This window comes from Centrocercus urophasianus, unplaced genomic scaffold (genome assembly GCF_019232065.1).
Source record: "Centrocercus urophasianus isolate 14NV4802_14NV808 unplaced genomic scaffold, USGS_Curo_1.0 seq_14, whole genome shotgun sequence".
Lineage (NCBI taxonomy): Eukaryota > Metazoa > Chordata > Aves > Galliformes > Phasianidae > Centrocercus > Centrocercus urophasianus.
Genome location: NW_024884586.1, coordinates 2,497,259 through 2,524,914, shown reverse-complemented (window position 1 = coordinate 2,524,914; position 27,656 = coordinate 2,497,259). Strand labels below are relative to the sequence as shown.

At 35.8% G+C, this 27,656-nt stretch overlaps 1 protein-coding gene across 5 annotated transcripts in view; it reads right to left on the bottom strand.

Annotated features, from left to right (window-relative positions):
• SBF2 (SET binding factor 2) overlaps positions 1–27,656 on the bottom strand; it is a 238,330-nt gene that overhangs the window by 81,997 nt on the left and 128,677 nt on the right. For all 5 annotated transcript variants that reach the window (XM_042813556.1, XM_042813558.1, XM_042813557.1 and 2 more), the window contains 10 exons: positions 21,655–21,787; positions 20,048–20,156; positions 19,255–19,368; positions 18,771–18,848; positions 17,147–17,260; positions 16,475–16,603; positions 15,600–15,698; positions 9,805–10,009; positions 7,326–7,435; positions 5,703–5,852 (listed from right to left, as the gene is read on the bottom strand). In XM_042813556.1, coding sequence (XP_042669490.1) covers positions 5,703–5,852; positions 7,326–7,435; positions 9,805–10,009; positions 15,600–15,698; positions 16,475–16,603; positions 17,147–17,260; positions 18,771–18,848; positions 19,255–19,368; positions 20,048–20,156; positions 21,655–21,787 — 1,241 coding nt within the window. The remainder of the gene's footprint in view (positions 1–5,702; positions 5,853–7,325; positions 7,436–9,804; positions 10,010–15,599; positions 15,699–16,474; positions 16,604–17,146; positions 17,261–18,770; positions 18,849–19,254; positions 19,369–20,047; positions 20,157–21,654; positions 21,788–27,656) is intronic.

Here is a 27,656-nt window from a genome sequence, read left to right as displayed (position 1 = left end):
TAATGAAATTTACTCCTTAAGCCTTTTTTTTACTTTAAATAAAGAAATAAATAAATTCTAAAATGCCACATATGTTCATTACTTTGTGTCACATTAATGCATTTGTGAAGATTTACACAAAATATTGACAAAACCCAGAACTCGGCTGTACTTTATGGTATTTATCTCAACATCACACTTCAGTTTTTGAACACAAGCAGCCAACATTTCAATTGTTTAAACCAAAGGTTATACAAACATCATAGCAACCAAATGATTAGAAGACTTCTAATACATTATAATGTTCTGTTTTAGAAATGACAGCATGTGACAAATAAATAACGTATGATTATTTTATAGCAGACTGGCAACTTTTTGATGCAAATTTCCAAGAAAGAATGCGATGTGTGGAAGACCAGAGAGACCTTGTTAGACAGAAGAACTCTTGCCCTTCACTTCAGTAACAAAAGGCTGAACTAAAGCCACTGCACAAGTCCATATGGGATGCCACAGAAGTATGTTCAATGATTGGGTACTGAACATCAATACTACATCGTATTTTCTTTGTTACTGTATATAAAAAGTGACACAATATGGATGAAGTGCATGTACGTGTGCTTAACAGTATTATACACAAATCTACACTGAATTATGTCCTTGTTATGAAAAACACATTATATACATATACTACATTCTAAATACAAATATTTTATATTTAATAAAAAGATGGAAGAAATACATGGAAAACTTCCGAAAACAGAAGTCACTGATTTCACACAAGTTGCTTTATGCAAAATGCCTACCCTTTTAAACATCAAGAAGCATCTTTAAAAAAAAACCAACTACTTACCTTTCATCTCTTTCATGAACAGGCTCCAGAGTAGTATAACACAATTCCTAAACCAGACTTATTTTATTTACAACAGTGAGTAGCATACATGCACATGTCTGCTTTTCATCAAGATGACCAAAAACACTTAGAACACAGAGTTATTAGAAATGTGCAGCAACCACAAGGATGCAATTAACAGTAATGAACACTTAAGAGCAGTCAGAGCATACCACGCCAAGCTCCACGAAGCTACGTGCTTTCAACACAACATCCAAGTTAACCTATCTGCAAGCCACGTAGGATCCGACTGAAAACAACACAACACCGCTGCAGATCAGCCATCTGCCACTGGGATGCTCTATATTCTGTATTTTTCCCCCAAAACACTTACACTGCTTTGGAAATGCCATGTAAAATCGCAGCTGATCCCAGCCAGTTCAGAGCCCCACAGCAAAGCAGCAACCAGCCACAGCAGCCAGCAGCGCCAGCACTCAAGCATCTCCGCTGATACTTTTATTAGCAAAAACACCCTCCTGTCCTGTAATAATTGTACTGAAATAATAAGATTGAGCAGAAGTCAGAGTTACTTCAGCTTACCAGAAGCAAGGACTGGAAGCTGCCAGGTAGAGAGCAGCGCCCACTGCACAGGGACACTGCCTGAGGAGAAGCCCCGCTGCCCCACTCCCAGCCAAAGGCATTCCCACCAAACCCGGGGACAGCAGGATGCAGTAATTTATATAACGCCATGGCTATGAAAAAGATCTCGTTGCTAAGAACTGATTAATTGAGTTAAGCACAGCCTTCTCAAACTGCGAGGATTTTAATTTGTGAAATGTTTTCTCTGTTTTGAAATACCTTAAAATACTTCACAATAGTGCTGCTGTTCAACCATCATTTCTGAAAGCGCTTGGTTCCAGGAACACAAACCAAGTAACAAATGGCAGGCCATGGAATAAAAGGCTGAAAGAAAGACCTCCTATCACCCTCCAAAGAAAGATGTTTGGCAATGTAGTTTTCAACATAAAATATGAGAAATGCTAGTTCATTTAACCTTTATATTGCCAAGAATTTGAATCATATGACACACACATGGTTGATTTTCTCTTAGGAGTAATAAAATCTTTCTTGTTATTGGACAGTATTTGCAAAACTGAATTCTGAGAAAAATTAATGGCTAAGTATGAAAAATTGACCTCAACATAGTTTTGGCCATTATTTCTTAATCTGCATTAACAATAAAACCTATTGCTCAAAACGTAATTATGTAGCAGAAGGACTCCTCTGCTAACATAAAGCCTTTTTAGATCCTTAAGAATTAGTTCTGGCAGCCTTTTCTAAAACTGTGAAGATAATGAAAAATATTTCATTAGAGAAAATGAAAACCTTAAAATAGAAATTTGTGTGTAGCTGCAAATTATTCTGAGGTAACCACAACAGCAGAAAGCAAACGCCACAGAAACCATTTCTGAAGAAAGATTTTCACATTTTTCACATTATATTGCTACCTGTACGAATAAGTTGTCAATCAACATGTTCACATAAATGCCTTTTAACAGTAATTTAGTTATATAACATATGGAAAAGAACATAACATTTATCTTCTGCTATCACAGATACTAACCGCTGCTGTAGTACAGGTTGCTTTAAATGCTTGTCAGAATGCATGATTTGTAAGGGGAAGAATTCTTACTCAGAGAATGAAAGTAACGTTTTTAGCACTTGGCCAATGACTACTCAACCCCAAGAGAGTGAGCTTAAATGAATCTTCATGACATTTTGATTTTTATATTACTACGAATGATCAGAAATAACTCTTATATTTGCATTTCAGCAGCAGTAGACAGTCAGCACTTCACAAACAGAAACAGAAAACAGTAAACCACAATTTTCACACTGTAGTATTGACTCACTGCATCATAACTTATCTTAACTGTGTTTGTACAGCTGTCTAACATCTACCATACAGCTTGATATGCAACTCCGCACTTGATAAAGGAGGTAAATTAATCTGAAGTTTTCTTGTACAATTCCATATACCATGGGCCTATTGAAAATTTGCAGCAGGGTCTTGCTTGTTAGTTTCAAACTGTAAATAGGCTAAAGAAGAATAGTTGAAAAGAATGCCACACTTGGACTGAGAGACTCATGTTGACAAACACCAGAGATCTGGCAAGCACAAGTTTTGTCATCTCAACAGAAAGCAGTGAAATACTCTTTTCTTCCCTTCCTCCCAGTTGCAAAATGGTTAGAGATCAGATACTTGGGGAACTACAACATAACTTATATTTCACTGAAATAAAACAGCTACAAACTTGAAGCAATGCTATGAGTATTTTGTTCCTCTATCTTAGTCTATTTTCAAGCATTATGGCAGCAAACGTCACACCAGGTATAAAGAGACTAGCAACAAGCAACAATACACATGGTGGGATTATCACTAGCATTGTGTTAATATACTACTTTTCATCATTTGATTGATGAAAAGTTCTGAAATGATAGAAGTTCTGGAAAAGTATCTGACCTTTATTTTAATAGACTCAAGTAAAGCAAGCAAGTGCATTCAATTAAAAAAAAAAAAAAAAAAGCAACACATAAAAAAACTCGACACTACAAACACTACAAACCAGGAAACTCTTGAACAGCAATGGAGAGATGAGCAATAAACTGTAAGAATGCAATCTTCCTGATTTTGTAATACATGGTACTGTTCCCAGTAAGACAAAGATTTTTGTACATGCCAATCATACAGTTTCACGTTCAAAAGATACAGAAGCAACCAATCTGTACACATTATTCACATTATCAGTAGCAGAAGTTTGCTGGCTGGGGAGCATCAGAGTTCCTATCTCATGAGGAAATGAGCCAGGTGAGACTGTTTCTTTCCCCAGGGAAAACCATCAAGCTGGGACGTACTGCATACACATCCCAGCTCAACCCACCACGTGCAGCAAGACCAGTTGAGCGCCAGGACTGCGCCCAAACTATCACCTATGCCCCTTGGGTCCTCCCTGCCTCAAGCTTTCATATGTGCTGCCATATGCCCTGTGGTAATAACAACATTTGTTTCTATTTTGGAGAAACCAATTGGAAAAAGCAATAATGTTATCAAAAAAATATGAGATGGGGCATTCAAGGACACAGTTTCTACAATTCCAATGGTTCTGCAAGGTCTTAAAGCAATATTGCAGTCGAATCCCCCCAAATTCCACCATCACTAATTTGGCATTCTAAATAAAAGCATGACTACATTTTCAGTTATGATCACATTTCTAAAACCAAGTTTCAGTATTTTTCTAATAGACACTGTTTAAGCTCCTTGGTCTCATGACCTGCAGCTAACAAGATTCATTCCTCTACAGCAAAATGCTGACTTGCTGAGACTCTTTGCAGCAAGGACAAACTTAACTATTTTCTTAATAATATATTTTTGTCTTGAACTGATACAGAGAAGCTCCAAAAATGTCATAATTTACATATTGTTCCAAAGTTTGAACATAATTTACATATTGTTCCAAAGTTTGAACAAAGTGCACAGACAAATTATAAATCAAGCTTTTATCTTAATAAATAATTTCATATGTCATAAAAGTGGATGTAGTGAATACTAACTAGCTGCCCAGTGTCAGGAGTTCAGATGTTTTCACATTGGCTAAGCTTACTACTGAGAAATGGAAATTTCCATCTTACATTTCAAAGATACAAAAAAAAAAAAAAAAAAAAAAAGGAGAGAAAAAAAAGGGGGAAAAAATAACCCCACCCTGTGCCTCCTTAATCCATATATTTGTTTCCTCTGCATGATTTGAGTTAATTTTGCTACATTTTTAAAGAAAAATAACAATCATTCCGTTTTACTTCAGTATGACTTTACAGACATTTATTTCTATGAACATTTGAAGATCCCAGAAGGACTAAAATCATTCTAGAGTGAACATTAATTTCACAAACAGAAAAACCGCAATTGCTGACTTCATTAAAAGTTAAAGAAGAAAAAAAAAAGTTAAAAGTCCTCAGAAAAGAAAATTTCCTCAACTCAGCATTTTATATCTGTTAAGATGTGGCAAATAAAGACATTTGTATCTTCTTCCTATTGTCTAAAACTCTGATTTTTTTTTTTTTCCTCCTCGGAACTACTTCTAGAGTAGGACCAAATCTTGTGGTACTTCTAGAAAATTCTGTTTTCTGGTTTGAAGTTAAATCTATGACTCCAGAATATATAGCAGGTGCAACATTACATTTATCATATGGTTAAATCAGAAGAATAAATCAAATGAAGATCAAAAGAAGTCATACACATATTTTATTCTCATAGCTACCTGCTAAAAAGTTCATAACTTACTTACCAGCAAATTATCTGTAGAACTGTATAGATTAAATGAAACACCAAAGAAAGTGAGTTTCTGACACGACAGAAAAGCACAGCTACAACTATGAATAATGGAAGGTTTATTTTTTTCCTGAAATATGTTTGCACTTGAGACAACGAAGAAGAAAAACTTACCTGTTGCTAAACTGTGCAGCAGGTGTTACATATTTTAGGAACTCATAGTTGAAAACTACCCAGAAAAGTTAACACTATTCATAAAAAAGTACGTAAAGCTATTATGAATCTCTCCAATACTTAATTCTGAATCTAAATGCTATCTAAATTAATAAGAATTGAAACAGTTTCTTTTCTATTTTTCATACTATGCGAATCAGTATAGATCTTTGCATTTTCTCCTTTATCCTTCCAACTACAAAATGTGTTAAATCACTCTCACCTAATATCAGCCACCTCACTGTAGTATGTGGTCCTATAATTCAATTATTTTGCTTCTCTACATCACCATAAACGATTTTTTGCTTATCACACTAACAAAAAGACAAAGAACCAAACCTTCCCACACTGTACCTGCAAAGCACAGTTCATCATTCGTACTATGTAGTCAAACTGCTGATGGTCCAGTATCGCTCGATTTTGTTTAACATGCAGGCTTAATTCCTGTGTCAGGCAGTGCCGGGCTGCCTTTCCTTTCAGGGCCCTCAGAGCTGCAGGCAAGGTCTGGAGAAAAGAAAATCTAACTTTACAAACATGAAATTGCAAGACAATGAGTGTCATATATTCTTTATCAGGAAACATTAAGTCATAGTACGCACAGTATCTGAATGCCTTTCAGACTTGAATATCAAATTTTCATGTAATAGACTCAAGCAAATTCAGACTATAAGTATAATCTTTACTTTCCACCTTGGTTTTCTTTTCTAGTACATTAAACAACATCTCTCATCTACATCTCTAAATGGAAACAAGTGAATATAGAAAGGCACAAAATGAATAGGAAATCAGAAAAGGATTACTATGCATGAAAGCACATTCTGTATCTGTACCAGCCAGGCTAGGTCTTAAGTTCGCATATCAAGGCCAGCTAGCACGGTTTTTTGATAAACAGGGAATGACAAATGGTTTTAAACGATGCATACCACTCATAGCACTGAGCCACAAGACTTCTATGAAGTTTACCCTAAATTAGGGCCAATAAAATATTTATACCAACAGTTTAACGATGTAGCAAGTGCTACCTCAGTGATTATCAACTGTGTCCCTTTAGAGTAGTTTTAATAGACAGCAAAAGATAAACAACAAAAGACAGCTGATTATGAAAGGACAACTTTTCTGGGCAGGGTCCGAAAATATTGCTGAAATTTTCTAGTTGACTGCAAGTTGAACGAGGTTAAAAACTACTGTGCAACACATGCATTCAAAACTCTTTAAAGAGAGCTACGCATTTTATTAGGATTTTTCTCCTCTGCATTTGGATAGGCTATCTTAGCAAACTAGAGTTTCTTGGTTCACATCTTGATTTATGCAAGCTCACAGATATACACAGATGAAACTATTCTGAGAAATCCAAAAATTTCTGAAAATAATTATACCGCCATTTTCAGATGCATAATCAGCTTTGAGCATGTATCTGAGTGGTCACTCTAGAATAGAAATATTAAAATTCTATGGGCAGAATCTAAAAAAAAGGGACAGCATCTTAATGTAAAAAAATAAGGATGTTAACAACTTAAAAGTCTGAGAAAAAACTGAGGTGAAATATTGATATCTACCTCTGAATTCTATCAAACTACTGATTTTAAAAAACAGGAGAATTGGGCTGAAAATTTTGGAAGAACGTTGGCTGATAAATAGTGGAACGTTTGTATATATCTTCTGTTTACTTGCCTCAGTGTCAACACGATTAGTCAGTACACAATTATTCTTTAAAAAAATTAATCATGTGAACAATACTATTCATAATGGCAGTATAAATTAGCAAATTTATGCATTCAAGTTTCCAAATTTATTTGCCTCATATTACATATAAGATTACACTGAGATTATTCATTTTATCACTTCATCACTTAAATGACAAAAATAATAGTTTGAAATGTAAGACTACAAAACATAATTTATGCCAAGATCAGTCTCCATTTCATTCATTAACAGAATTTATGCATATTTAGGAAAGTTAAAATTTAATTTTATTACCTTTTCAGTCTCCAAAAATTTATTTTCAAAAATGAATGAGATGCAGTTTCTAACAACTTCCAACCTTTGTGCACTATTGAAAACCGTGCTTCCTTTTTCCATTATGGAAACTAACATAAAAAGAGAAGAATACGCATGTATGAATGCATTCTGCAACAGTCACAAAGAATACCAGAAAGTTCTTAAAAATAAACAATGTGCCCTCCATTCTATTTTGTTAAGCAAACACTATTTGTAAGCATATACATATGCAAACATAGAATCTGTTTTTTTTCTATGCTACCTGCATGAGAGCACTCTGATTTTTAACTAAAGCAGTAGATGTTTCCTGTTGGTTTTCTATAGGCACAACAAGATTCCAATTTTCAGAAGTTAACATGCTAATTAAATACTTAAATAAATATAAATTGATATATACATATACACACTTGTTCCAATGCAAACCATATAGCTTTGTACATTTCACAGGATAAATCAGGCAGGAGATAGCTATTTTGTTCTAAAAGAATTCTTCAGCCATGTCAAAAATCCAGTGACGTGAAATAAAACCCAAAAAATGTATTCTCTTTTCTAGATTCAAATTTACTGGGATCTAAATATTATGTTCTTAACATGGTGATCTGCTGTGAATTTCAAGAAAAAAATGAGAGAATCTAGTAAATAGACTATAAATGCAGAATAGTTCCTTTTTTTTTTTTGTAGATAATGAGCTCCTTGTGTACAAGGACGTTGGCACTAATGATAGTTGTGAATATGGTTGTGAAAGTTATTTGAAAAAATGTAAAGTTTTGACATAAATACATGCTCAGTAAGAAAGGAAACTTTTTCTTGCACTTAGCCTGGAAACACTTTTAAAGAACATAACATATAAGTAGCAGATAAGACAATAAGATCTGAAGATGCAGTCAAAAGCAGTGGCAGGTAAATGGAGTTTATCCTCTTCTTACACAAATCAAAAGAGAAATAGGTCACAAGGGGCCATCTAGTTCATCCCCACTGTCCCAAGACAGGATCAATTCTATATTATTCCTCTTGTTTGTCTAGTAAGTTCCCAAAGTTCTGTGATAACAGACTCTGTGTCTTCCCAAAAAATCCATTCAAATGCCTCACAATCTCCATTTTACCAAGTTTTCCCTAACAAATAACTTCAGTGTTGTAACTACATGGACTAATTCTTATCACTACAGATTATTCCCTTCTTTTTAACAGCATCTTACATAATTGAAGACTGTTACTATGTGTCCCCTCAGTCTTCTGATTTCTAGTCTAAACAACTCTCCATCTTTCTACACATGTCACATTCTCCAGGCCACTGGTCATTCTTGTTGCCTTTTTCTGGACTCCCTCCAACACAACCAAAAATGCAGACGATCTTCCAGTGTCCAAAAACGGATACAGACTACAATGAAAGGATTTCTGCAGGGGGTTCACTGATTATACTCCTGTTTATACATCCTACTAAGATGTTTGTCTTTTTTGCAATAGTTTGACATTGCTGGGTCATGTTTGCCCTATTAAAATCCTAAAATGAATTTCTGAAGAAACATTGCCTAGTCTGTCAAGCATGCCCATGCAACTGCAATACATTTTTTGAAGAAAAAGGGTAGAGAAGGACAACACTCAACAGAGATCAGTCATCTAATTTTCCATGATAAACTGCAACTCCAAATCCCTCCTTGAATAATTTTTACAAGCTCTACTAGCTTCCTGTATACTGCCTTTACAGTTTTTTATGCCTTCATCCAGACTGATGAATATGATTATGGTGAATACAATTTTTCTGGCATTAAAACCAAATGAAGAAATGTTTTACATCTGCTCCTTTATAAGGAGTTATATAAGGATATATAGGAGATATATAAGGATATATAGGAGATATGTATATGGTATGATATATCATATACATACATGATATGATACATATATGATATGATATCTAAGGATATACAGGAGATATAGGAGATATGAGCAGATGTATATCCTATATCCTTAGGTAAGGATATGTAGATACATTTTAGATAAAGTCCTTTCCTCAGTATCCCCCGTCCCTGTTTTGAGCAAACCAAGGACCTCATAAATCTTGCTCTCTAGACCCTTCACCACCTTTGTACTCCTCCTTTGGAGGCTCTCTGATAGGTTTACGTCCTTACACTGCAGAATTGCAAAGGCTGGTTGAGGTGAGACTAGTGCAGAGCAGAGTGGAATCATCCTTTCCCTTGACTGGCTGAAAGTGCTGGTAGTAGTAGAGAGTGACAGAGAAGGTCTCACCTCAGCCTCCTATTCTCCAGGCTAAAGGACTCCAATTTCCCCAGCTCTTCCTCATATGTCTTGTTTTCTAGCCCCTTCACCAGCTTGGTTTCCCTTCTCTGAATAAGTTCCAACAAATTGGTATTTTTCTTGGGAGCAATACATTGCAGCCACGCTGATCATACATTCAAAACATGAGTAACAGTAGAAGTCATGGAACAAGTAAACGTACCAACAGGAGGACCTGCCGGAACAACACACTTCTTGTCCCCCCTTGTGGCAGTGGGAGCACCCTGACTCCTTGCAAGGCCTTCCTGAAGCAGCTCCTGTACCCGGCTCTCATTGATCCGGGGGAATGGGAGGATGTGAACCCGCAAGTGGGAGCCTTCGGTGGGCCGTGGCACTTTCTGGAATGCTATGTGGGGATTGGGATTCTCCTGCAGGCCAAAGACAAAAATTTTAACTTGTATTACCAGCTGTCTCAACCATTTTTATCCCTGTTATTACCTGTTGTATCTGAAGGACTAAGCAACTAACACAGATGACTAACGACATGTTTGCAATTTGTATCATCCTTGATTCATTAAATGTAATATTTCCAATCTCATTAAATGACTTATAAAATCATTTTTGTCAAAATTCAATGTAATTCAGAAAAGAGAGCAAAAGAAAATCACAGTTTGACTTAGGTTCCTTTTATGCAACTTAATATTTACAGTTTAAATAGAAGATAGAAAAATCATCCTATCAAATAGAGAAAAATTTAAAAATATTGTAAATATAGTCTTATCACCAAGTACTCAGAAACATTCTCATCTTGGTCAAATCTAGAAATGAAAATTCATTTTTGTATCATGTTTGAAACTACTGCCCTATTTCACTGGGTAACAATTTTCTATCTTCTGTATGTATCATAAAAATGTTATACAGTTCACCGTTTACACAGTAGAAACCAAAAAGATTTACAGGTGATCAAAGAGAGGAAATGATGGACTGAAACTACTATATATATATATATATATATATAAAAAAAAGGAATCTGTCACATCAGATTCTGAAGTGTTCTCAACAGACAGAAAAGACTTTTATCATTGACAAAAGTCAAAATTTCCACTGTGGAAAGTAAAGCTTGCCTATAGTGATTTTTCACTCATTCTTTTATGATCTTTGCAAGTGTAATATGCACAAAATTTTCACCGTTGCTTTAAGGTTTTCACTGCCTTACTTGTTTCACCAGAATAATTGCCCCACCTGCTACTGCATAATTGTTCTAATAATTTTCTTCATCTTGACATTAATGTGCAGTACTGCAATACCAAAGATGAGCGTAAGTGCTCTCCATCACACAACAGAGATGTTGATGATACATGTGATACTATACTTCTTGTTCTGTGTCAGTAGGTTCTTCAGCATTTGTGGCATCTTTTGTCACAGGTGGTCAGCAACTGAGTATACCACAAACCACATTTCATTTTACTGCCTCCACATTGATTTCAGCATACCAAAGACATAATTCCCAGAAAGAAATATTAAGGACAGTGAAGTATGAAAATCCACAATTTCTTTTATTTTTTCCTCAAATAGCTGACAATCTTTTCTGATTTTTTGTCTGTTTTCTGGCTTCAGGTTCTACCTTTTCCAAAATATGGCAGAGATCTAAATGCAACACAGAATTTCTACCACCATTAAGAGTATCACATCTTGTGTCTTGAGCAATATAATACCAATCAAATCAAACAATATTTTTTCTTCTCTTCATTCATACACCAGCGGTTGTCATTGGTCTTATTTGAACTTAATCAGTTTTACTCTATGCTGTTTCTTATAAATGGCTACAAACAGCTGCCAAAGAGTGCCATTCAATCAATCAGTTTTTTGTTATACAAGCACAACCAGCTTGCAATAAAGCTCAAAACTAGCAGTTAGCCTGATGCTTTCATTTACAGAAGCCAAAGGCAACAAGGAGACTGAATACGTCAACTTGAGACAAAATTGATATATTTGGTCTCAGATGCAGAAAAACAAACCAGCTACTTAGCTGTACAAATTCTTTGTGGAGAGTTTAATGCAACAAGCCAAAAATCTAGCTATTAAGATGACAGTAGCAGATGCCAGGAGACGCAAGGCTGAGAAAGGAAACACAAGATCAACAGGGGGTAAAAAAAATGATATTAAATGGGAAAAAGAAAGAGAGGAAAAATAATTATTTCACATTCCATTTCATGGACAAGAGAGATCCAGAAAGAAGATACAGAAAGAGTAACTTTCATGTTGGACATCACAAAACTAATGCCAGCTCTGCATATGCAATGATACACAGGTCAGGAACGTAATTCTAATGCCTTCAACTACTGAAGCAGTAGATGCCAAAATCTTGTCTAGATTGTCTGCCTGCACCAGCTAGACTAATAAAAATGTTATTTCTCCCTAAAAGCCTTGTTTCTCATACGTATTTAGACTATTACAGCTACAAGATAATGATCATTGTAACTGTGGAATAAGATTAGAATACGTCATACAGTGAGATTAAAATGAGATCACTCTAAGCATAATTTTTGGAAGCAATGTTGCTTACCAAAGTACATTATTTAAAGATGCATAATTATTAAAAATGTGACTTCTGAAGTCATTTACTTAGTGATGAAGCAGTATCACATCAGTTGCAACGGTATAAGCAAATCTTATCATGGGAACAAATGAAAATGAATGAGTTTTGACACTGATTTTAAGAAATCATTTAAGTGAGAAGTTATACATATACAGTGGGTTCTTTCATTATAAAAGGCAGAGAGAGAGAGAGAGAGGCACACAGACACACACAGACTACAAAACAAATACAAATGTTCCCCATTTTGTCAGTAGTAGTTCAGAATCATAATAACAATTATATTTTAGAAGATTTTTTTATATTTATGGGACATTACCACATTGATCATATGCTTGTAACACTGTAGCCCCAAGTGCTGTAAAATAACAAACAAATGAACAAACAGGAACAAACCCAATCTTCTGAAATATAGCTTGACTTTATTGAAAATTAAGTGTGCTATTCCTTGGTTTTTTCTGCCATGCCTTCTCCATATTTGAATCTATACATCTCTACCATCTAACCAGAAAGATCCAGACTAGTTTACCTGAATATTGCCTGTGGACATTTTAATTAACCTAATGGTCATGAATGCTGTACAACTGTCAATCAATAAATCTTCTGTCAGTGTTAGCCTGAAATAAAGACCCAAATCCAGAGACAGCATTTTGTTATACAGAGCATTACTGTTAAGTAAATGGCACAGAATATAACTCCTATTCAGAAACTTTAATTTCGGGATTCATAATTTTAACTTGCAATAGAAAATGACTCCATCAGCACTTATCAGTAAGAGAATGGCACAGTACAAGAAGGTGTACCATAAAATACGTAACACTTTATTACAGATGAAATTTCATGGACAAAATTAAGGTATGTAGCAAATATTCTCTTGTTTGATGTTCCGCTACGTTTTCCAAAGGAATATTCACTTAAATAAGTCTAAGACATTTTATGTGTGAGATTATCAGTGTTAAGATACTCTAACATTTATGCTCTGTAACATACGGAAAAAAAAATAACGCTTCCTACACATTTTTTAATGTGAAATGTTTTCAGTTCAGAAAGATGCATTTGTTGTCTCTTCTAATGTCTAATATAAACAAGGTAGGTTAACGTATGTATCAATTAGAATCATTGAATGGTTTAGGTTGGAAAGGACTTCCAGGATTACCCAGTTTCAACTGCCTGCCACAGGAAGGGACAACTCTCACTAGACCACGTTGCTCAAAGCCCCATCCAACCTGCCCTGGAACACCTCCAGAGAAGGGACATCCAAAAAGCACATTTAAAACTCCCTTTCAGTTGTAAAAACTGCACGTCCAGTTGCAACAAACATGCGCCTAAATAAACAGAATTCCCTACACAAAGCTTGGCAGAAAATGACATGAAAGAAGTTTTGAACTTTTCTTCTTCCACTACCATTAATTTTATGCTCTTGCACCATTAATTTTATGCTCTTGTGCTGAGATTACAAGAAAGGGTAATGGTTCAATGTACTGTGCATCATTCACATTCATCAGCTCTACCTCGTTAGTGTATGAGAATGCAGATGGAAAATTCAGAACCCCTTTTACTAGCAGAAGAGGTCTAACAGTGACAGTTATCGGTTGTTTCCAAGGCCATGCATACACCACGACCCAGACAACTCAGAGGACCCATTTCCCAACTCCTGAGCGCCTGCGCACCCATTGACTGCTGACCACTGTACCCTGGTTAGCTTTTCTTCCTCCGCAGCTTTCTTCCAATCACAGCTCCAATCTCTGACTAAAGTCACTCCAGGCCTTCCCTGAAAGCACAGATTAGGACTGATGGCCGTACCCTGGCTCAGAAACCACTCATGGAGTTTAATTTAATGCTGTCAAAAATACCTCCACTTACAAAATACTCTGTGTTTGAGAAGTCACTTTACTAAACATGCTTGCAGACTCTAAAGTTCCATCTTAATACAACTTCACTTGAAATGTATTTAATATCACTACTAGTTTGAAATATATACTACAGCTTTATTCTTTCCGTACCTCTCTTCAATGAATAAACACCTAATTGCAATATTTTAAAACAGCAGGCAAGAAACCTCCCAGACTGTGTTTTTGGATATTATGTAGAATTAGTAAAATAATGCAATCAATTTGAATAGAACAGCTCCACTGACAGCTCTTCTGACTTGGGTCTGACCACATAACACAAAACTCCTCTCCATAATTGCAGACAGGGTGAAGAAAAGCACAGCAGGAGCAGCCATGGAGTATGGTGTATGAGCCTAAATAAATCTTTTCATTCAAAAAATGTGGAGAGGTCATTTGGCAATTTCAGAGGTAAAAAAAGACAAAGAGTGGAGGGTGGAAAAGAGAGAGACCATACCTGAACACAGGTACACAAATTCTGCAATCAAGGACAATATTGAAAGCTGGACTAGCCTCATTTCATACACACCATTTAAAACATATAGTTGTATTTTCCACCCAAAATCTATAGACACAAGATCACCACGTGCAAGAACTGTAAAAGTTTGGATTTACTATGTTAAATATATTAATCCTACCAAAAGCAGAGACTGCATTAACCCTGATGAAATGCTCAAAGATAACACATTATGGGGAAAAAAAAAAAGGCAAAAAAAAAAGGCAAAACAAAGGCAAAAAAAGCCCAGAATTTAGCACTAGTTAGAAATTTCTGTGTTTTTTATAGCAGAGCAGTTGTAAATTATAGTTCTGGGGAAATGGGATACAGAAGAAGATAGGGTGATAAAGGTGTTGACTGATTGCAAAATAGATATTGCTTTGTTGAGTCTGAACAACGACAGGAAATGTGACGAGGACGTAGATTAGCTGATGCCAAATAAAACAAGTAAACAATTAAAAAAACCCTATTTAATGGAATGTTAAGGGATTTTAGAAAAGCACTGTACAACATAAAGGCATGATAGGAAGGAAAGAATGAAACTGGAAATAGTATTCTAGGAAACCCAAGGAGTCCAAAAAGCAACCCATAAGATGTTAAACAGTTAACACTTGCTGGACATAGAAACCAGGGGCTTGGGTTACACAGCAGGGCACATCTGCTGGAAGAATGCACTACGCCAAACTGGATATATAGTTTTCTTATAGGAAACTGTTGAGGTAAGATAGGAGACTTGTTTGGCACAGACAGGTTGCAGCAGAGAAAATAACAGTTTATATATATTTAGTGAATACACATGAAAAAAACTGTGCTAAATAGCAGTAGGACATTGGTAAATCACTATTAACATTAATAAATCAGTATTAATATATTGAACTTCCTTAATATATGTTGGGATTTTAAGTTCCCAAGTCTTTAGTTACAATGCAGATGACAACCACAAGTAGTCATTTCTGTTCTCAGAGACTAGATCAATCTCAGAAAACTGAATTTTCAGTGTTATCAATTCTGAAGTGCAATAGGTAGAGTAAACTTACATTTTTGAAGAGCTGTTCTGCAAGTTCTCTAACATGCTTTATCATTTTTGGTGGATTACCTTCATCAGCCTTAATTCTTTCAACTTCAAAGGCTACCAACTTCAAAAAAAAAAAACACAAAAAAACCAACATGCTTACAATTTAACTAGAAGTAGTTTACTTATTGTTTATATTATGAAATGCTAATATTAAATTGAAACTGAGAAAGAAAAAGGGGAAAAAATTGCAGTCGCCTTGCTCTATAGCATGACATATTTTCACTTGTATATAGAGCTTCTGCTGCCAGACGTTATAGACTAACCTAATACAGAAATCCTACATACCTAAATCATTCCTTTGGCATTTCTAATGCTATAATCTACATTTCTCAAATGCACTGTTGCTAAGCAGTTAATACCAAACTCTATTTGTACTGTACGTTCAAATAAAAAGCAGTATAGAAAAAGCATGGTACTGATTTTTAAGAGAAAAAAAATGCTTGTCCCAGTTCATTTTCTTGGGTATTTAATTTAATATTTCTCATTACTTTTTCAGTGTTTCTAAGAATGTAATTAAATTACCCAGTTCTGTACTACAACATGTGACAGATTACACATTTCCAAACCTGACAACAGTATTACCATGACTTACATATGGCAATACACAAATCTTTAATTCCTTATATATGGACAGGGCGTGATGTTATGAAAGCAAGCTAGAAATGCCTGATCAATAGAAAATGAGAAAACAGAAACTAGCATAAGTTTTACATCATACACAGTGAGTATTTAAAAGCACTTAAGTTTTTAAGAAGTTGAAAAGTCACAGGTACATTTTAATTTACTTGGGATTAAAAGAAGAAATAAACAACAACAACAAAAAAAAACACTTTTCACCTCATCAAACAGATCACAGGCTCTAAAGGGAGGACCTCTCTCTGACACAAAACCAGCAAACGCCATTCCATTGAGAACTTTGGTTAGAAAGTCATTCTCAATCAAGCCTCGTTGGCCCAAAAAGGCTGCCTGCATTGAAGACAGAAAGGAATGCAAGTATTTTATCAGTATCGAAAATAGAAACAACTATGTTTGTACAAGCAAACTGCATTTTCAGCAGACTTCAGTAACATGAGGTACTTTCTAACTGAAACTTTTTATATTATCTAATTACTTTTTATACCTGTATTTATACCAGGTGTGATGCAACAGGATTTTATGTACACAGTTAGATATCTTACAGGTAATAAAACAAAACTGGCACCTTCAATTGTTGCCTTGTAAAGACATACATCATTTCAAAATTCCTTGATGATTCCCCAAATGTTTCTTTATAATGAATTTTAATGTCGTTCACCTTTACCACTGCCTCTACAATTTGTCCCACTAAAAAACACTGATTTTATGCTATGTCAGAATGATCTTGATTAATTTTTGCATGTCAACAGCAATTTAAAAAACATCTGAGATTTAACTTTCAGTTCTGTAAACACTTACACTAAAGGCAAGCACGTGGTAATAAAATAACAACTACAAATGCTAAGCAAACAAAAATAACTGCTTCACTTTTACCTTGTGGAAATGAATGACTGGCTCAGCGTGAATTCTGATCAGCTGAAGGCATGATCGGTATCCTTGGAAAAGTTGTGCAAATAGCCTAAGGAAGATTGCTCGCACTTCTTTATCCTACAAGCATTGAACACATTGTCAAAACATTTTCGTTTCTTAATTTTTTTCACACTTCATATAAAGCTAATATAAAGCTAATTGATGGGATGCCTACTAATTTGTCAAACAGTGCAGCCATACGTCACGTGAAGTGCATATACACAAATCCATCTGATGCCAGGCTACAGTTTCACTGACCTGTGTCTGGCATATAACGTCGGATTTAGTACATGCCCACCCCTTTTCTCCTGTTTTTCTTTCTTCATACCTGCACAGAACTGTCGGTGTCAGGGCAGTGCAAATATAACTGTTTGGATGGTCACACAGTGAAAATCAATGGTAATGAAAGAAAAGTGGGTATCTTAGCCTGGATTTGTTCCTTAAGATAGCATGGCTCTACTGTGCCATTGGAGGTGGTGACACTGGAGCAGGTTTATTTTCATTAAATTGAGTAGGGGAATGCTTACAAAGACATGGATGTGCTAGTGGAACTGATATGAACAGATGATGGCAGCCTTGGGTCAGGGTCATCTTCAGGCCAGATGCAATTAAAACCACTGCAACCAAATAGTGTGTCATCCACATTATTTTCATTTCACTGCCTGTATCTAGTTGGACTACAGCTATGTCTAAAACCTGAGGTCCTAGAAAGTGTTTGAATAATTTTTTGAAGGAATTTTAACTTGAAAATTGCAAGCAGCAAAGAATATTAGACAACTGCAGAATACACCTGCAAAACAAAACCAAGATGCATTTTAAAATTGAATTGGCTCTTGTATTTTTATTCAGATCATCAATTCCAGCTGCAGTTCCTTCAAGCTAAAGCCAGTAGCTTTACTAGGTTATTAAGGTGTCATGGCTTCACAACTATTTGCAACCTAAGTTAATTAGACCTTAGTAGATAACTCTCTGGGCTGCTTTATTGACTACAGACAATCATGTATTGTTTCATTCGGGTTGAATGAAGTTCATCAAAACAAAAAGAATGTTTAAAAAGTCCATACAATTCCTTTCCCAACATGCCCAAACATATAATGCAAAGTACCTACCATTAGTATTAGTAAAATCAGGGTCTTATGTTTTGCTGACGTGACTATGACACTTACCTGTACCCAAATTTACTCCAAAATTATTTAATGTTTTTAATGTCTCTAAAATCAGGCATTTACCAAATAATAGACAGACAAATAGACAGAAATACAGAAAACTAGTTTGCCCACTCCAGCAAAATTTTGCAACTTCACTGGTCTGTGAAACAGAGAAAAGACAGATTTAACTCAATAGCCTTTTTAAGACCACTTTTTTTAAAGGAAAATAAGGTGTTTGCATGTTAATGCAAGCATCTTTATAAAGGCTTTGAACCCAGGAGAATGCTGTTACAGAGCAGAATGCAATGTCCTGGTGCCGATTCCTTACTCCACCAGTAATAAAGGATAAGGAAAAGAAAACAAAGTCAAAATTCTTAAAACAAATTTAGTATAAAATTTCAAGTTTTCTAAGAAATTTAAACATAACAAAGAAATCTTACCAGCATTTTCGTGTGCGATAAAGCTGTTCGTGGGGGAGGGAAGGCATAATCTGCTGTTTCCAAATCAGGATGCAAAACCTAGAGAATTTTTAAAACAATTTTTTCCCCCTCAATTTGCTGAGGCAAGGATAAATTACCTTTTCTTCTTTCTCAAAATCATATTTACAGTAGTTTACTTCAAATAATAGACTGAGGTATGTTATAGAACTTATAGTTTGAACTCATTTCAAATTCATTATGATTGAAAAATCCTTATCTTCCTCTTGAAAAGAGAAAAATCCTATTTTGGTATTAAATTAAATTACTGACAATGTTTACTCCAACTTCAGATAATACATTAATCTAAAATGAGGAGCGTTGGCATGATTTACAGTTTGAAATCACATATTTCACTGTGTATGAAAGCAATTTAATACCAAAATGCTTTTTTCATGCTTTTAAAAGTGATGAGAAAGTGGAAAATGAGTTTTGTATCAAAACATACCAGAGAAAGCGCCATTTGAGTCTGATGTAGCAGTGGTTCTGGAAGCTGAGAAAGATGAATACATTCAGGAATTTTAATAGTGCCTCCATCCAGATCTGCAATGATTACATCTAACTGTAAGGGACAAACAAAAACATTATTGGTAGTACTGTGAGCATGATCTTATATAGTTTAAATATCCAACAGTTCAGATTTCATGATCTACAGACAAATTAATAAAAGCACATTAAAATAGTACTAATTCTAATGTACAGAATGTTTTTGATACAGGAAATACTCCAAATACTTCATATTACTGTATCTGTACCTAGTTGTTAAAAATGAATATAAATCCTAGTGTTTGTGGATGATCCAGGTCTGCGTTGAGTGATTTGAGATATCTGATAATCTGTTTTCAAAAGGAAACGAAAATGATGATAACTTTAATGTACAAGTATACGTTTCTGGGCACCTCTGTAACTATGGATCAGATTCTCAAATGCATATTTAAAAATTAAGCACAAAATAACTGGGGATAACACTACCTGATAACACTAAAAGAGGTGTTCAGTTTCATGACATGACAAACTTGGAAACGGATCCTTTCCTTCCCATCCTGCACTCCATTTCCCTTCTTTACAGTCTTAACATATTTATAGAAGAATTGATGCTTATGCTTTCTCTCCTCCTGATTGTCTTGTCTTTTGCAGTAACATTTTCAAAAGATATAGATGGTTCATAAGAACACCTCTGAAGCACAGAAAATCTCTGCATGGTACATGACACTATGACCATTCTCAGCAGTCATACTTACGAGCTCATGAATGTCATTACGAAAGACAGAATGCACACCAATTATGAAAGGCGTTGGTGAACTGAGAACTTCCAATAGCTGCGCAGGAAGAATTGGAATATATGGATAACTGGGAAAAGAATAAATACAGGGAAATAAAATCTTCTATTGCTTTACATAACACTTTCTTGTTTTTTCCAAGCTTCCTATATAAATTAAATTTACTATAAGCACTTTTTGTGAAAAACTTCATGAAGAAGTATCTGTCATGTAAACTCCAGAAATGATTATACCACAGTGTCCACAATTTATTGTAAACCAGTCAATTTTGCAAAATAAAAGCAAATTATATTTGTAATATTTATGTTATACAGATATTATATTCATTCAAAACTTTTAGGTGATCAGAAACATTAAAGTTATGGATAATACTTTCATTTTAAAAACATGATTAGATATTGGACAGAAAGCTACAGTTCAGACTTCTGTAAAATATTATTAATAAAGAACATCAAAATGAAATTAATTAGTTTGATACTGAAGTGACTGCTAAACATACAGATCTACTTCAGCTACTGCTTACTTGAGATCAACAATTTAAGTCTTTTCATTAGAGCAAGAAAAAAAATCTGGATCTGGATTAATCAATGCATTTCAACTCTTAACAGACAATTACAATTAAAAATTTACATCAATTACTATTTTATCACATAAACATTCCAACATAGTCATTTTTTCTCCTTTTTATTCTAGATTAATACTATGATTACCTCCGAAATATTTTAAACACATAAAAATATGCTAATAAAATACAAGCATTCTTTAAAACAGATGAGTCAGAATTACATGTCTTCTTGCTTAAAAGCCAAATAACTTGACATTAAGTTTTCCACTTCATGTTGGACCCAAATGGGATTATTTATATTTAAATTTGATTTAAATTCATCCTCTGGAGATTATTTGTCAATGACTAAAAACTGTTACTAGCTAATACAGATGTTTTCCTAGAATCAAGGAATCTTTCAGGTTGTAAAGAGCCCCAGGAGATCACTTAATGCAACCTGCTCAAAGCAGGACCAAGACTGAATTCAGATCAAGTTTTACTGGGCTTTGTCCAGTTGGGTCCTAAAAACCCACAGGGATGAAGTTTCCAGTCTTCCACTCTGTTCCAGTACTTAATTATTCTTATAATAAAACATGTTTTCCTTGCATCCAGTCAGAAACCCAGTGCACCACTGTTTCAATTTTTTACCACTGTCTCTAATTCTTTTGGCATGCATTGTTTCTTACTTACTGGCACATAGCTATTAGGTCTTGCCCAAATGTTTTCTTCTTCATGCATTTACTTATGGATCACTAGTATCAAGTTTTACCATCTAATTGATGCTGTGAGTTGGGTTCTACTGTATTTGCAGGTAGGATGTTTCTCCCTTCATCATTTCACTGTCAATGCAAGAGATTTTCAAATGCTGCATACAAGGCTTTTAGAAAACTTGTATATTTGATCATGAAAACTTTATTTGAAATTTACTCAAACAAACATAGCACAGTTTTTGCTAATGACAATGCAATGCAAGTTACAAGTTAGCAATGAGTCAAAGAGTTTAGAGATCTACAACTCAACTCACCTATATTTGAGAGGAAACATCAAAGACTCCAGAGCCCTGCAGGCATCACTGAGCCTCTGAAAACTTGCTGAGTGAAAGAGAACTTTATTTTCTGTAAGCACGGCACAGAACAAGCTGAGTACATTTTGGATTCCTTTAAAAACATTAAAAAAAACAAAACGAAACCTTTAACAACTTTCCAAAAGAAGATGCAAAATCACATTAAAATGCACCACTTTCTAGGGGAATTTTCAAAGAACATATGTAGATCCATAAATCACCAATCCGCATTTTTTCAACCCCTTCTGTAGCACAACTTCCGATCTATTCTCAGATTGCTAAAACACCAACAAAATACATTTCTACATTTCTAATACGTTCTATAACATCTCCTTTTTCAATATCACTTTCAAAACAATTCCTCTTCTCAGCACAAATCGCAGTAACACTCAATAATGACTTCAAACAGTACCATATGCACCTTCAGCACAACCTTCTGTGTACCTAGAATTCAATTCTGGTCACTTATCCAAGCTTAATACTGCTGAGCTAAAAAACAAAATGACAAACACTTCCCAGTAAACACACTCATACTTCATCCATAGAAAGCATTCTAGGAGTCACGAGGTTAAAAAAGTGCACTAAGGGAGTGCAATGTCATCAGAAGGATATGTTAAAGAAGAACTGACTGCTTAAATGAACCCCACTAGATTTTGGGTAATACACATGAATCAGATGATGGGACTTTTTTTAAGCACCATATAATTTTCCTAAGAGACAAAGCTGTGTGCTCACAGGGAACACCAAAAATACATTTCCTTTAAAACAAAGTTCCATCCTGAAAAATAGACATGTCTGAGATACGATCAAATTTATGAAATTTCCTGAAATATGCTGGAATGCATGATGGTTCCTTGAGGATATAGCTTGGGTTATCAGTAAGACAGTCTGCACTACCTTTACAAAACTGCTTATCTAAAAACAGTCTTTCAAAAGAAGTGAGAGCCACCACAGCCGTATTATATTTAACAATTCATTTGGCTTCAGTCATTTTTATTTTGTTTTGACCATTTTTTTCTGTATAACTTCAAAATGTTTCTACTTTTAAAGCACAAGGAATCAGAGAAAGCTTTTGACAAAAAGATTCATTACGATGAATAAGTCAATAACATAACAGCTTGTGCTTTTGAACTCTGTTCTCCAAGAATCCTAACAGCTTCATGAAATCAATGGTAGAGACTTGAGAGGAAATATCGCTAATATGAATATTGCACTACTGTAAATCAAACTACTTTAGAACACATTATGTAAGTATAACTTTAAAAAAAAGCCAAGTCTCCTTACATGAATGAAAAAAAAATTCATCAGGAAATGGTTAAAAGCTAAACTGAAACAGTGCCCTTTCTCGTATGTAAGAATGCATACATTTGTACAACAAGACAAACTGCTGCTACTTCAGAAATCTCTGTGAGAAATTAAAAGCTTCAACTGCTATTTTCATACAGAACTGCCCTTGGTCCTTTCCCAAAAGGTTTTAAAGATTGCTTTCAAATATACTTCTTGTTTTCAACCAGTGAAAATTATAGCAAGCAGGCTTCTTACAACATTTAATTCCACACCAAATACCTTATCAAGATGCTTGAGAATATATATTTAAAACATCTGAAATTGTTTTCTTATAATTAAATGCAACAGTCGTCAAACAATTCTACACAAGGCTACATGGCTTTGACAGGGATTTTCGAAGAAAACAAATTTGTATAGCACATAAATATTCACACTAGGGAAATGACTCTGGTTTTGCTGCATATAAGTAGCTGCAGATAAAGATGTAGATCACGCTTCACAAAAGTGTTTTTCATTGTAGCTTAATCAGCCCCAATATAATCTGAAACTGAGATGACTATTTTTAGCTGTTACCTCCCATGTACAAACTTACATCATGCATAAGAATATGTAGAATAATAGAATCAATAAGATTGGAAATGACCTCCAAGATCATCTAGCCCAACTACCCACACACCATCAGTATTGCCTATTAAACCACGCCCCTAAGTACCACAACTACACACTATTTGAACAGCTCCAGCAAAGGTAACTCAACCACATCCCCGGATAGACCATTCCAATGCCTGACCAGTCTTTCAGAGAAGTTTTTCTTTATATTCGCCCCAAAATTCCCCTGGAACAACTTGAGGCCATTCCCTCTAGTCCTATTGCTAGTTACAGGGAAGAATGGATCAACACCCACCTCACTACAACCTCCTTTCAGGAGGTTCCCTCTGTCACTCCCCACAGGACTTGTGCTACACACCCCTCACCAGCTTTGCTGTCCTACTTTGAACCCACTCCAGGGCCTCGATGTCTTTCTTGTAGTGAGGGGCCCAAAACTCAATATGGTACTTGAGTTGCAGCCTCACCAGAGCTGAGTTCAGAGGGATGATCACCTCCCTGCTCCTGCTGGCAACACCATTTCTGATATAAGCCTTTCTGATAATTGGCCTTCTTGGCCACCTGGGCAAAACACTGGCTCATGTTCAACCTAGCACCAACCAACACCCTGATCCTTTTCCTCCATGTAGCTTTCCAGCCACTCTCCCCCAATTCTGTAGCGATGCATGGGGTTGTTGTAACCAAAATGCAGGACTCAGCAATTGGGCTTGTTAAAGCTCATAATAATCAGACTCAGTCCATTGATCTAGCCTGTCCAGATAGCTCTGCAGGACATTCCTACTCTCAGGCACATGAGCACTTCTTTGCACACTTCCAAGTTGGTGTCATCTGCAAACTTTGTAAGCATGCACTCAATCCTCTCAGCCGGGTTATCAACAAAGATATTGAACAGGACTGGCCCCAGTATCGACCTCTGGGGAACACCACTTGTGACCAGTTATCAGCTGGATTTAACTCCATTCACCACCACTTGCTGGGGCTGGCCCTCCAGTCAGTTCTTCACCCACTAAGGAGTGCTCCTGTCCAAGCCATGGGCTGCCAGCTTCTCCAGGAGAGCACTGCAGGAATCAGTGTGAAAGCTTTACTGAATGCTAGGTAGACTACATCAACTGCTACTACAGCCTTTCCATCACCTACCAGCTGGGTCACCTGGTCACAGAATGAGATGAGGTTGGCCAAGCAGGACCTGCCTTTCACTTGATCCCCTGGCACGCCATGTGATTACACTCAAGATGATCTATTCTATGACCTTCCTCAGTATTGAGGTCAGGCTGATAGGCCTGTAGCTCCCAAGATCTTCCTTATGACCCTTCTTGTAAATGTTTTTATTACATTCCATTTGTCCTTCAGTACTTCCTCACTTGTCACAGAGGATGAATTTAAAATGTTTGCTACGATATGAATGCACCAGGTGTAGCACCAGCTTTGCCAAGTTAGACAAAAGCACTGCTTTATTTACAGAGCTTGTGACAGGGACCAAACCCAAGAGCATCTAAATACATTCTTTCACTTATCAGCAGGTCCTGTAAGGAGTAGCAGGAAAAAAAAATGAACAGTAAGGACACTGGGAAAGATACAACACAGAGTTTAAAAAGGGAAAAATGAAAGCTCTAGCCAAAGCAAGGAGACTGCCCAGCCATTGGCCACCACATAGGAAAGTATAGGAGGAATTCTCTCTCCAGTCTGGCATTCCCTGACACATGTCCAAAGTCCTTGGAAAAAGCAGTTAAAAGCAGCTGCAAACTGTGCACACTGCTGCTGTGCAATCTGCAGTTGGCCAACAGGCCTCCCTGCTGAACAAGCTGGGCAGGACAGCATATGTGGGGCCTGGCACATCTTGGCTGTGCAGCTGGGTGAAGGCCAAATGGGGACAAGAGACAAGAGAGCAAGGTGTCCCAGTTACCTCATGTGACAGAACCTGAAGGGCTTTCCTAGCTTCAGAAAACCTGACATTTTCAGTGTTTTCAGTCTCTATCTGCAAATTACGGACCTCTGTACACAACACAACCAGAAAATTAAATAAATAAAACCTACAGTTCAAGATGAAGATTAACATAGAATTTTCATACTTTCAAGGTAGTAGTCTCTAAGCTGATGCAAAATTATAGCTCCACACATACTTTCAAATATATATTTTTTCAAGAGTCTGAAAAATATAATGACTGTGAAATTTTCATCTGACAGAATCACACAAATTACTCACAGAAAAGTTTTTGATTACCTTCCTTTTATAAATCATTTAAATCATGAATTAAGTTATCTGACCACACTAACATGTTATTTCAAGGCCAGAACATTAATTTACTGAAAAGAAACAGTTCAGAATAACAGCCCATGTCTAGCTTCCTCATGCTACACACTCTGGCTTGTTTGTAACCTTGAACTGCACGCTGTTCTTCAGACTCGACACTACATCCGATGCTCATTTGTCAGGGCATAAATAGACAACACAAAAAACAACAAACAAGTTGGTTTTTACAGATTATTCTTTTGCAGTCCACTGACAGACAGACATCCTGTAAAATATTATACATATGCTGGAAAATTTTGAATGGAGGCTTCCTGACCTTCACTGTTTTCAAGTATTTAAAGAATCTGTAATTTATACTAAATTATCTGACATCCTACATCAACAAATGTATCATTCTGCCTGTTTCCTGTTTTTCTAGAATTTAAGTATTTATTCTAGCATGATTAAAAAAAAAAAAGAGCAAAACACCAAGGTGCACTTGACAAGTTACTCAGTGTCCTTTATATTACAAGAAAATAAAACATTATCATTAACTTCTTCAAACTTTTTAAGAGTTATAAACATGAAAGTTAGAAGCTCAACTAGCTGGATATACTGTTATGCCAATATGCCACTCTTGAATTACTGGACACAAGAAAAAGCTTAACAGACAAAATAATCCGTAACTTAGCCAGACTAATCCAGGAAATGGGTCAACAAAGACAGAAAAGCCTTTCTGAAAGGCCACTGGAGATTGCATAGTACAAGTTCTGTGCCAGGCAGTGTCACACTCTAAAGGTAACTGGGAAACAAAATAAGAGAAAAACACAGAACTCTTTTCATTTTTATTTTTAGATATAATAGCATAGCACTGCTAATGAATGAATTCCATGCTTAACTAATAAATAAGAGGCAGCAAATACACTCAATAGTCATAGGAGATTCCTGCCAAATTGCATTCATTTGCCCAATCCAAAAATTATTCTGCACCTACCATCAGCTACACGCAGATAAAAGTGTAAGAACACAGCTGTAATGTCTTTCAGCTAAGGCTCAGTGTACATCTCGGAAATTACGCAGTTCAGTAGGACTGTACTCCATATTACATGATTCAATCACAGCCAAACTTACGAATGGGGAGCAATATAGCTGTGCCAGCACAGAGTTTTGTAAAGGTTAATTTATCCTGCTTTCTGGCTGGGTAGCACGGAGAATATGAGTCAGACAAGTAGCCCCAAGAGATTAATTTATTTGGACTTTGTCAGACTGGGAAGGAGGAGAAACAGTTTCAAAAGCACAAAGCTTCCAGCTAAGACTCTCTCAAAGAATTAAACATTTAATGAAAAAAAGTGTTCTTACTAATTTCTAAGCACATGGAAGCAAACAGTGGGTGTGACAGACAGTACTAGAATCAAAACACATTTTTAGGAAAAAAAACCTATTCATTTTGAAATGGGAGTGAAGGTAATTTAGAATCTGAAATCTTGCACTTTCTTTAGAAGACGCAGAATGGTCAAAGACTTTTCCATAAAGCTTCAGGGGAAGTGGGAAGAGGGAAGGCATATGAGGAGCATGCAGAAAGATGATGCTTTAGATACCAAAAAGGCCAAGTAATCATTCAATGTTGCATCCAAGAGACTGAAAAGAAGTATAGCAAAAAAATAAAAAAATAAAAAAATAAAATCGCTTCAGATAAACATTCCTACCTAAATATTGCTCCCTCAAAGTCTAACAGCACTAATTATATTCTGGCGATGCTGACTAAAGCAGACAGTCGATATCCAAACCCAAATATTACACAAGCACGAGGAAACAGGGATCGGACACACTGCATAATCTA